This window comes from Diceros bicornis, chromosome 32, assembly GCF_020826845.1.
Source record: "Diceros bicornis minor isolate mBicDic1 chromosome 32, mDicBic1.mat.cur, whole genome shotgun sequence".
NCBI classification, from domain to species: Eukaryota; Metazoa; Chordata; class Mammalia; order Perissodactyla; family Rhinocerotidae; genus Diceros; species Diceros bicornis.
In genome coordinates, this window is record NC_080771.1 from 1444733 (window position 1) to 1457512 (window position 12780).

The 12780-nt window shown below is 36.4% G+C and overlaps 1 protein-coding gene across 8 annotated transcripts in view; it reads left to right on the top strand.

Annotated features, from left to right (window-relative positions):
* Positions 1 to 12780, top strand: part of PHKB (phosphorylase kinase regulatory subunit beta) — a 215184-nt gene that overhangs the window by 100316 nt on the left and 102088 nt on the right. For all 8 annotated transcript variants that reach the window (XM_058527748.1, XM_058527747.1, XM_058527750.1 and 5 more), the window contains 3 exons: positions 111 to 174; positions 9049 to 9144; positions 10384 to 10581. In XM_058527748.1, coding sequence (XP_058383731.1) covers positions 111 to 174; positions 9049 to 9144; positions 10384 to 10581 — 358 coding nt within the window. The remainder of the gene's footprint in view (positions 1 to 110; positions 175 to 9048; positions 9145 to 10383; positions 10582 to 12780) is intronic.

A 12780-nucleotide genomic window follows, 5' to 3' on the forward strand; every position in this document is an offset into this window, starting at 1 on the left:
TTGTTATAAGTTTTAATAAAGAAACTTGCTTGTGAATATTCATCAGATAATGGTTCTTATTTTGTAGCCAGATATATCAGAGTTATAAAGTATTTCCTTTTCTCTTTTAGCTCTGTTGGCTTAGCAAAAGCAGCTCTAGAAGCAATTAATGGATTCAACCTCTTTGGCAACCAGGTAAAAAAAACAGCAATAGTAACAATAAACTGTGATTGTTTTTTTTGAATTATGTTTTTAATTAATGACCATTCATTAACCAAGTTGTTCCTTATGATCAGAGAATGTCTGAAATTTATGTGGCAGACCATGGTTGAACAGACTTTCCTTTGAATATGATTTGCCAGTTAAATTTTAGTTTTCTAACTAAAAAACATTGTTTAATTAGAAAGAAAAAAATCTCTTCATAAAGAATTATCATTGTCTTTGTTCGCTAGCTTTTTCCTCAGGTCTCTTGTTGAGCTTTCACAGTTTTAAATATTCCTAGCCTTATATATCATATATTTTCCATATTAGTTCTCATGTTGGTTTCAACTTAATGTAAATCTTATGTACATAGAGGGGAATTTGTGTAATATGTGCAGCCAAAGAAGTGGAATTTTTAATCCTAGCTTAACCCTCAACTGGCTGTAATTATATGTCTAAATCTCATTTTCTTTGGGATAAAAGAGAAATCCTAAGGGTTGCCTTAAATTTTCTTAAAACAAGATCTTTAACAAGTTTCTGCACCCAATCAAGTGACCATGGATTGAGTTGTCAATGAAAGGGAATAAAATGTAGGAATACAGGTTGTTACTTTGGATCAAGAAGTAGGCTAATTGTCTTTAGCAATTTTTGTAAAGATTCTTAAGATGGGAGGACAAAGGAAGTTTCCAGCTGATATTATAAACCCTAAGCTATTAAAATGCTTGGTGGTCTAGTGGTTAAGATTTAGCACTCTCGTTGCTGTGGCCTGAGTTCGTTTCCCGGTCAGGGAACCTCACCACCCATCTGTTGGTTGTTATACTGTGGCAGCCATGTGTTGCTGTGATGCTGAAAGCTATGCCACTGGTATGTCAAATACCAGCAGGGTCACCCATGGTGGACAGGTTTCAGGGAAGCTTCCAGACCAAGGCAGACTAGGAAGAAGGACATGACCACACATTTCTGAAAAAATTGGCCATGAAAACCCTATGAATAGCATTGGAGCATTATCTGATACAGCACCAGAAGGTAAGAGGATGGAGCAAAAAGACCAGGCGGGGTTCTGCTCTTCGGTACACAGGGTCACTAGGGAACGGACTTGATGGCACTAAAAACAACAACCAATTAAAATGCCAAGTCAGTAAAAATACATTTTAGGAAGTTATGCATATATGCAAAAGGTAACATGGTTTTTGTTATAGCAATTATAATACTATGTACCCGAAGTCTTGAATTTAAGAAAGTTTTAAGTTGGAGTGTCATAGCACAACTGCCTCTCTTTCACTCCTTACATCCACAGACTCACTTCTATTCTCACTGTAACTTCCTCTTGGAGGATGGATTCTGCTTACATCCAGGACATGAAGAATGAAGAATGAACATAGATAGGAACGGATTGGGAAGAGGGGAGCAGCACCTTATTTTGGGTGCCCAAGACTAAATCGCCCACTTCCCACACACTTCCTCCTCTCTCAAGACCTCTGGCTGGAGAAATGGAGAGATCAGAGCTCATGGGGATTTGAGGGGTGTGAGCCTATTGAAAATCATGATTATTAATATTATGCCTCTCCTGGAGATTCTTGGTGCCTCTGGCACTGATCTCTTGGCTTATGTCAACATTTCTCTCTCACTGGAAGAGTCAACATACTCATGGAAGTCCCACATGTATCCTTCAGTACTTCTCATTTCCTTTTCACCCTTGCCTCACTCTCAATACATTCATTTAAATTAGTGTGTATGTGTGTATGTATGAATTTGTGTGTGTATGTCTGTATTTGTGTTTGTGTATGTATATAGGTATATTAGATAGATAGGTAGGTGGGAAGGAAGGAAGGAGTATGGCATAAAGGTATAAAGGCATAAACATGGCATAAAGGTATGGCATTGTAGCATTATTTACGATGACCAAGATATGGAAACAACCTAAGTGTCCATCGATGGATGAATGGATAAAGAAAATGTGGTGAATATATATACAATCACGTGTTGCATTGCGATGTTTTGGTCAACAATGGACTGCATGTATGATGGTGGTCCCATAAGATTAGTACCATATAGCATAGGTGTGTAGTAGGCTATACAATCTAGGTTTGTGTAAGTACACTCTGTGATAGTCACACAATGATGAACAACATACAGTGTGCCTAACAGCACATTTCTCAGAACATATCCCCATCATCAAGTGATGCATGACTATACAATGGAACATTATTTAGCCATGAAAAAGAATGAAATCTTGACATTTGTGACAACATGGATGAACCTTGAGGGCGTTATGCTAAGTGAAATAAGTCAGGCAGAGAAAGACAAATAGCATATGATCTCACTTATATGTGGAATCTAAAACAACAAAACACCAAGCACATATATACAGAGAACAGATTGGTGGATGCCAGAGGTGGGGGGTGGAGGGTGGGTGAAATAGGAGAAGGGGGTCAAAAGGCACAAACTTCCAGTTATAAAATAAGTCATGGGGATGTAATGTGTATCATGGTGACTATAGTTAATAATACTGTGTTGCATATTCGAAAATTGCTAAGAGAGTAGATCTTAAAAGTTCTCATCACAAGAAAGAAAATTTTTGTAACTATGTACGGTGATGGATGTTAACTAGACTTATTGTGGTGATCATATTGCAGTATATACAAATATTGAGTCATTATGTTGTACACCTGAATCTAATATAATGTTATATGTCAATTATACCTCAATTAAAAAAAAAAGAATGGCATTGTATTTGGAATCAGGAGACTCACTGTATGCTCTGTACTCCCGCCAGTGAGTTCTGTGACATTGGCTAGTTGTTTACCTGTCTCGGCTTCCTCATCTAAAAAAATAGGGATAATGATACTAGGACCTAACTCAGAAGGTTTTCATGCAAATAAAAAGCTTAGCATAGTGCTTGGCAAAGATTAAACCCTCAATAAATATTATCTCTTGTTATTGTTAATGAAGTACTGGTAATGTTAAAGAAGGGAAATGAAGAGATTGGACTGAAAAACCTCTAGAGAGTATCTCAAGGAGACTTAGAGGAGTCATGGACTAAATCAATAGTGTTACAGCAGCAGTCTGGAAAGATACAGGTCTTGCTCTTCTGCCTTCCATGGCATACCAAGTAGTGTGCTGAATGGAGTTTTGTGTCTAGGTTGGACGTTATAAGGTAGTGGCCAGCTCCTTTTTGCAATCGTGCCATCTCCTTTGATGTCCCGAGTCTTAGTGTATGTTGCTTATGTGTCTGGTATATATACTACATATATGCCTCCACCTACATAGAAGCCCACACGTATACATGCTACCTTTCCTAACTACCCATCTTTCAGGGCTCTGTCTTCAGCCTACTTTTCCCAGGAAGCTTTCATAGATCTCTTAGCCATAACTCTAAAAGCACTGAATTGCTCTACTATACTTTCTGATTCTGAGTTATAAATATACTGCTAGAATTGTTCCTCAGCCATAATGTCTCAGTCTTGGCTGCACAGTGGAATTATTTGCAATACTGATTGCTGGGCTCTACCCCTGGAGATTCTGATTTAATTGGTCTAGGGGGAGACCTTGGCCTTGAGATGTTTCCAACTGCCCAGGAATTGTAATGTGCAGCCAAGGATGAGAAAGACTGCTCTAAGCAGAGTTAATATTGACCTTGGTTAGTTCATGTCCATTCCCAGCAGAGCTGTGTGCCAAATGTTTGCCGAGTTGACTATTCCTTGAGTATTTTGGATGGAAATATAGACAAATAATGTCTTATTCCTTTAGCCACATAGATGTCACATGTTGCAACTGGAGCTCTCCATCTTCCCTTTTTTTGGATAATATCAAACAGTATCCTAGTTTTACCAATTCCCTTTCATTTTTGTTTCTGATGTGGAGAATTACAGAAACCTGACTTTGTTAATGTTAAAATTCCCACCTCTACAGCAAAGTTAAAAATATACCTGCTAAATAGTAGCACATTTAAGAGTGCATATGATCTTTTCAGTGTTTAATCATTTTATCATATTGCTCCATGTACTTCAATGGGCTGTGGTCTAATTAAAAGTCAGTGGCTGGGAAAAGAACTGATATAACAAAGAAATGTTTTTATTCAAATGAAAACCTATAGAAACCTCCTCAAGATTTGAGGGATTTCAGATCAGATTAGTATTCTCAGCTATTTCCAAAAACTGTTGATGTAGTGTTTTAGCAGACCTGATCATGTGTCTTTAACTAAATTAATTTAGAGCTTTGAAAAAGTACACCTATTGGTCGCAACTCAGACAATCTTAGATCTTTGGAGCTGGAAGGGCCCTTCTTTCAAAATGAGTGGTCACAGAGTTGAGGTGGCTTTTCACTGGTCATGCAACAAAGAGGCAGAACAGGAAGTAAACCAAAGCCACTTGGTAATGAATCTGGAATATCAACTGTTAGTACAGGAAATCTTAAATCTTGAATGCTTTCTACCTTTAGAGGTGAGAACTGTGCATTTGCTTTTGAAAACTTTTAAGCCATTTTCTTCTTTTTTAAAAAATTTAATTTTTTTTATTGAGGTGTAATCGACATATTAGTTTCAGGTGTACAACATAGTGATTCAGTATTTGTATATATTATGAAATGATCACCATAATAAGTCTAGTTAACATCCAAACCCACACGTAGTTACAAATTTATTTTTCTTGTGATGAGAACTTTTAAGATCGACTCTCCTAGCAACTTTCAAATGTACGGTACAGTATTGTTAACTGTAGTCACCATGCTGTATATCACGTCCCCATGACTTATTTATTTTATAACTGGAAGTTTTTACCTTTTGACTACACTATTTTCTTCTTAATTGTTGAACTTCTGAATGAGACATCCACTTGGCAAACAGCGTGAAAGGCTTGCCTTTTGCCCTTTTTGTGCTTCAGTGTATGAGATAAGACAAATGTTAATTTTTATTTTTATGGAAAATTGTTGTGTGGAATAAGCTTTTAGCTTTGATAATGGTTATTATGTGTTCTTACACTTCCTTTCTTCTTTTTTTTAAAATGTCAGACTTGCCTTATTATTCAAGGAAAAAACTTTATCATTTAAATCTTCCCTTTGAAAGCAAGTTATTTTTCTTTGGCAGAAAATATCTAAGAAGAAAATGTGATAAAATGGCCTAATTTCTTTAGTGATAAGTTTATAATAAAGGCTAATTTGGAGCATTTAGAAACATACTCATCAATATGAGAATCACATATTTCATCATACTTTCAAATATGTTCTCTATAAATATAGTGACATATATAATATTTAAGTGATATTTGACAATATTTAAATAAATTATAATTCACACTCAGCAAATGTCATAGACATGCTAAGCAACAGTTTTGTGGTTCCTGGGTCTGAGTCTCAGCTCTCCCCTTTCTGAAACCCTGAGAATTACTACTCAGGTTCATCTCGCTCTGTAGTTGGAAAGTTCTTTTAACGCATGTGAGTAGAATCTTCTGTAGAAAAAGAGAAGCATGGCTTGTGAGAGGGGATGCTGGAAGCTACCGTTGGGCCAGTAAGTAAAAGTTGACTATTTACATGCCCATTGCCACCACAGCCATGGTGCAGAGGGGTAATTCCCATCAGTAAATATCCTTTCTGTAAGAATCCTGCTCTCCAGGCTCTGCCACGGAGCTCAAGAACAGCTTAATGCTGAACTAGGGAAGAAAGTCTCCTGATGGTAGTTCTGTGGTATGATTTTGCTTTCAGAAGAACAGAAATCATGTGTAGTAGATATACTGAGTGGTTTCATCTTGTTTCATGCTTTGATGCTATCTGGCAGCAAGCCTATTAGCTCAGGGTCAGAGAAGTGATTGATGGGGTAAAGAAAGGCCCAGACAATCCTTCAAATCATTTCACTTTGAATTGAGACTAAAGAGATCAGCAGTGTCTTATGGTCATAGACGTCACCCTTGGCTTTAGGTACCATCTCAAAAGTGTTTGTTGCAGTCATGGAGTCTGGGGTAGATGGTTCAGTGCAGCTCTTCCCCACCATTGGAACTCAAGTCCCCATGGCAGTGGTTAGGTTGAATCATCTTCTAGTGTAGAAAGTAGATATTATGGTAGAGTTGTGATAATTTCAGGAAATGGAAGATGAAAATAAAATATACAGTGTTAATCAGATACTTTGGAGTGACATATACATATAAAACATCCTTTCATATTCCTGGTTTTGATTGGAGAAATCACAATACTGACAAATGAGCTGAGGCCAGAATCTAAAAGGTAATGACTAGAGAAATTGCTCATGTTATGCAAAGCATTCAAAGCAATGCAGACATATCAAACTTCCTTTGAAATTTGTAGGCATAAAATTAATGTGTCTCATGATTTAAAGTTGGTGATAATTAATTCCATAAGTAGGTTCTCCTTGATGACTTTCTTAAAAATTTGCTTCTGAACAGGAATAGGTGCCCATGGTCTTAGGTGAATTTTATGGTGAATTTTATCTTCCTGTGAATCTTGGCCCTATGCCTAAGCATGGTATATTTTTTAAGAGGACACCCACACAATATAGTTAACTAGCATTTGCTCTCACTGTTAAAATCCAGTAATATTATGAAATTATTTTTCCCTTTGTGCATATTTCTTAGAGGCTGGCAGAGGAAGAAACCTGAACAAATACTTTGATGAATTTAGATAAATAAACCATTTATTGTGGCCAGAAAATAGAAGTTGGCTTGTTTATATTAATCAGATAATGGCAAGAATTGCCAAATTTGCTATTTCACTTCATTATTTATAAATTACACTAGTTAGATTTTATCTTTTAAAAATTCAGTTCAAGGCAGACTGATTTGGCATGCAATTTACTTTATTAATTATGAGCCTAAGGATAAATTATAAGTCCTGTTATTTTGTGTATTCACAGGCCCCCAACATCTCGTGCCTATTCATTTCTCTGCTGTTTGTTCTAACTACCCTGCCTGCTCCCCTTCCCACAAAAATTCAGATCCTAGCTTTGGTCCTTGCCTTCTCCATGAAGTATCCCAGGTTCCCTATTTTGTTTTTTTTATGTTACCTTTAGAGATTTATTATCATTATTATTCTCTCATCTAAGCCACTCACTTGGTACATAGTCCCATATCTTGGTACATCGTCATGTATTGCCTGCCATGTGCAGTCTTTTTGTTTTGTTTAATATTCATCTGTTTAGGACTGAATATCACCTTGGTCAGCTCCTTGAGAGCAGAGGTCAAGTTCTATCTTGTTTTCCTCAAAGCAGAGAACACATTACTCTGACAGTGGCAGATACCGCGTGAAGCTTTGTTGAATTCAATTTTGTCAGTGGATATGAAAACTAGGGAATTTCAAATAATAGAAAGGACAGTTTAGCATTAATCTGGTTGTTGAGTGACAGCCTCACTCACTTCTTCTTCATTTATTAATTTACTCGTCAGAGTTAAAACAGATTTAAGAAATGATATTATGAATGAGAAATCATTCTTTTTTTTTTTTTTTTTTTGGTGAGGAAGATCAGCCCTGTGCTAACATCTGCCAATCCTCCTCTTTTTTTGCTGAGGAAGACTGGCCCTGGGTTAACGTCTCTGCCCATCTTCCTCCACTTTATATGGGACGCCGCCACAACATGGCTTGCCAAGTGGTGTGTAGGTGCGCGCCCAGGATCCGAACCGACAAACCCCAGGCTGCCACAGCGGAGTGCGCGCACTTAACCACTTGCACCACCTGGCCGGCCTGAGAAATCATTCTATTTTATGAGCTAATACTCATGTATGTACATGGGTTAACAGGAAAAATGTACATATAGTGAGTCTGATATTTGGAGGTAGGGCCTAGTACCACTAGACATTGAGTTTCAGTCTAGGTGATTGATTCGAGGTATTTTAGTTTCAGAGTGAATGCGTCTTTGAAGTTGGTGAGAATTGGAATGATAGTTCTCTTCTTCCCTTCCCTATGTGTTTTTCTGAGTATTCTCTTATAATGGAAGCTGTATTTGTATTCCAGTTTCATTCTCTGTGTTTTCAAAATGTTTAGCTCCCCAGTAAAAGAACAAAGCTATGTTTACTTATGGCTATGCTCTTAAATATGGAAAGCACTAATGGCTAAATATTAAATTTTTTTTAACTTGGTTAGCAGACCAATTGACATTTTTTGTTACACCTGTCTTTTTGTTCAAGTTTTTTGGCTCTTACTTGAAAGATATTTTTTATTGTGGGAAATTGTATAACTTAGTGGTTAAGGTGTGGACTTCTGTGTTAGAGACTTGATTTTGAACCCGTGCTCTGTTAAACTAAAATTTAGCATCCTTTTCAGTAAAATGGGGATAATAATCCTCTATATATGGGGATTAAATGAGATAATCCATGTGAAGCATAAAGCACAGTGCCTGACACACAGTGAATGTTAGCTTTTATTTGCATTTTTATTATTTGAGATTCTCCTGTCTCTATGCTTTAAAGTAGTTTTTATATCTATAATTCTAGATTGTATCTAAATTTGCTTAGTTTGATCATATAATCAACATTCTTTATTAGGACTGTACAATTCAGATTTTGTGAACTCAAATTGGTTCTTGTTTTATTCCTTGTCAAAAATGTGAGTAAACTATTTGTATTTTTATTAACATAAATATCCTTAATTGGTTAGTTATAATCAATACATTTTGATTTATAAGAAGACTGAGGAGAAATAGGGAAAATGTAAAAATAACATTTTTTATGATTATAAAATTAATGTTTATTGCAAGAAATTTGGGAAATACTGAAAGTATAAAAAAAAGAAAATTAAAATCTTCTGTAATGCCACTCTCAATGCAACCAATGTTAGTGTTTTTGTGAAATTTCTTACAGTCAAAATGCCCAATGTTCTACAAGTCGTTTTTTCTTAATTTAGGAAATGTTTTTCTCTTTCTCGTTCCAGGGCTGTTCTTGGTCGGTTATATTTGTGGATCTCGATGCTCACAATCGCAATAGGCAAACTTTGTGCTCACTCTTACCCAGAGAATCAAGATCTCATGTGAGATATTTTTATAATAAATTAATATGAGCTATCATTTATGATTGTTTTGTAATTTTGTTTACTTTTCTAAGAATGTGTTCCAGAATGTTAGAGGTTGCCAGCAGAGAAGAGAAGAGAGAATAGATGTTGCCTCTCACGTGCCTGGTCTGTGGAGGTCTTGTTCAGGAAGTGAGCAGAGCTGTGGACAAAGCTGCTTTGTCTTTCGAGTCTTTTGTAAAGCAGTAGAAAAGTAGACCTTTTATTTTTTCAGAAGGGAGTAGCAACATTATACCAAAATAAATTTTTTTGTCACAGAATATTAGAAAAATACTTTTCATAATTTATATTCCTTTTGAATAAAATTATTTTTCATGCTTCTTTTCTTTCATTCGAGTCACAATTTTTTTGGTCTGATAAACTTTTATATGCCTATAGTATTCAATTGCGGATTTTTATAGGGGTTATTTATGGCTCTATTCTTAGAAAACACTCAAAATGGAATAATTTAATTATTTAAAAATAACTGTTTTATAGAAGTAATGCAGGATTATGATAAAAGAAAAACAAAACCCACAAATAAGCAAATAATAATAATATAATAAATATCCACTCGTTATTCCACCACTCAGTTATAATCTTAGGGTGACAACATTTGTGTTTATATGTTTTTATATATTTTTATATACATATATACTTTTCATTTTATAAAACTGGGAGAATATTATTCATAATATTTGATAATCTGGTTCTATGAATGGACATGTTTCCATATCAATAAATGTTCCTACAATATAAACTTTAATGGCTGCTAATTTACTTATCTAATTGTTGGACATTTAGATTGTTTTGCGTTTTTCACTGATACCAAAAAATTGTTATGAGAAACTAAGTTTTAATGATTAGTTATTGGTGTTAAATTTTTACACACTGCCTTAATTAATATCTTAAAGTTTGAGTCCAGTGTTGAACCTTGAAAATACTCCTTATTGGTGAATAAAGTTTTATCTCCTCTGTAAGCTTCACTAAACCATGCCATATAAGCGTCTGTGTGTCCCTTGCAGCACAGCAATCTCACTGTCAGTTAAAGACTTTTATTGACTTATTTATTGACTTATTTCTTATTTATTTACCTTTTATTATCTATTCCTTATTTATTGACTTATTTTTATCGGCTTTTCATCTCCATGATTCTCCTTGGGCTGTGTTGATCATATCACTGCAGGCACTTACAGTCCCTTCTTTTTTTATTGCTGCCAGAACACAGATGCTGCCCTGCTCCCCTGCATCACTTATCCTGCATTTGCCCTGGATGATGAAGTTCTGTTTAGCCAGACACTTGATAAAGTGGTTAGAAAATTAAAAGGAAAATATGGATTTAAACGTTTCTTGAGAGATGGATATAGAACATCATTGGAAGATCCCAGCAGACGCTACTACAAACCAGCTGAAATTAAGGTATCAAAAACTATTCCACATCAGAGCATAACAGAGTGGTCAAAAGCACCAATTGAGGAGTCAGACTTCTTGGGTTTGACTTCTGGCTCTGCTACTTACTAGCTGTCTGGCCTTGGGCCAGTTAGTTAACCTCTCTGTGTTAATATTCTTCATTGGTAAAATAATAGTACCTACTATTATTGGTCCTATTATTGAGGTTCTTGTGAGGATTAAATGAGTTAGTATATATAAAAATGCTTAGATTGGTGCTTCGCACATCGTAAGCACTTGATAAGTGTTAGCCCTTACCACCAGTGAAGCCCATTTGCTCATATGGAGCCATATTGATTCATCGGGTGAATAATTCTTCTTTCACACTTTCAGAACTCTGCCTGCTTGTTTCATACCATTTGTCTCATGTAATAGAAAATATCTGTTTGTGATCCAACTTTCAATCTGTTAAGCAAATGCTCTTTTTTTTTTGTTTCACTTAGACACTTCCCTTTGAAATATAGTCCTCTAAATAATTAGTTTTAAAATATTTTATATTTCAAATATACATATGTACCACTATATCTAGATTTATACTAGGTGTTTTTAAGCTGTCCAGAAAACTATAACACCCCCCAAAAAGGTAAGCATGCCTCCACATTGCTGAATACAATTAGTGGGGTAGATTGAAAATTATTTTTGTAAGCATTGTCATAATTTTGACTCATTCACTGAAGATAGGGAAAATCCCATGAATCTGTATATAAAAAATGTCCAGGCAGCATGGTACCTTGTAATTTGTTTGACAATTAAATACTCTTTTAAAATTTAGTATACACTTAGTTTTGCAGAACAGCGGGACACACTATTTATCATTTTATTTAATTTCACAACTGACTATCATTTGGGAGCATTAGGAGCCATTGTATTGTGTACGTCTTTGAAACCTTACAGCAGTCTGTTAGATTGGGCCAAAAGATCCGTTTATCTCTTAAACACCTTGAGATGTTTCTTTTCTATTTAATACCTTTCCTGTGCTGATTTACAGCACTTACATTTGAACTGGACCCCCTGTAACTACCACCCTGCATACTTTCAAGTTTGGATCAGTCCAGCAGACTTTCTCTATTTCCCACCTGTTGCTGAGCACCACTGAGAAAGGCCACAGCAGTGTGGATAGATGCCACCCCAGACTTAGGACATCCATCTTGGTTCAGTCCTCATCATTGCTTTCACTGCTTTTTAGTTATGCTATGTGACCCTGCCAGGGACTCCTCTTATAAGCTTTTCACACTTTTTTCCATTTGTACTCAAATTCCCAGACTTTACGTCTTACTTTCTACTTGTTAGCCTTACATTTCTGTTTGGCCTCCTCCACTGCGTCTATCCTTCATCCATACTTACCTCCATCTCTCTTGTCTCCCAGAAGTTGCTGCCTGTTCTTCATTCTAAGGCTAACCCTCCATATGTACACCCCATCCTGTTCTCTTTTACTTCCTAGGATTCTTGCTGTATTATTTGTTTTCTTCCCTGATAGATAGCTGTCTGTTTTTATCTCTTTCTTTTTGTCTCCTCATCTTCCCCACTTCTTCCTTCCCGCTGTTTTGCTTCCCCAACTCAAATCAGCTTCTTTTTCTTCACATAAACACATTGAAGTTCATCATTGAAAAAACAAACAAAAACTCTCCCTCACCACTCACCCCTGTCTGCCTCCCATCGCCTCTCTCTTTGTGGCTACACTTCTGAAAAGCATGGTCCATTCTAGGTGTAGTACCTTGTTTGCGTCTACTCACTCCTTCACCTTATAACCCTGCTCCTCTTCCCAGTACTTCCGGTAGCTGTGCTGGCTTCAGTCAGTTTAGGTCACTGGGTCATAGTGGATGCTTTTCTGGCCTTATTTCACTTATTTCCTTGGCATTTGGGTGTCTTAACTGAGTTCTCTTACTTGGAACGTTTTCTGTGACCCCATTCTCTTCCTGACTCTCTTACTTCTCTCACTATCTTTGTTAGTCTCCTCTGCAGGTTCCTCTTCTTCCACCTCTTAAATATTACTCTTCTCCTGGGTTCCATCCTTACTCTTCTGCTATTCATGCAATCATAGCTATCACTGTTAACTTTAGTGTCTCTATCCCTAACTCATACTTCTCCCCAGGAGTGCCCTACCATGTATCCACCTGCCTTCTGGACGTCCTCACTTGGATGCCCTGCAGTCTGCTTATGTTCGTCTCC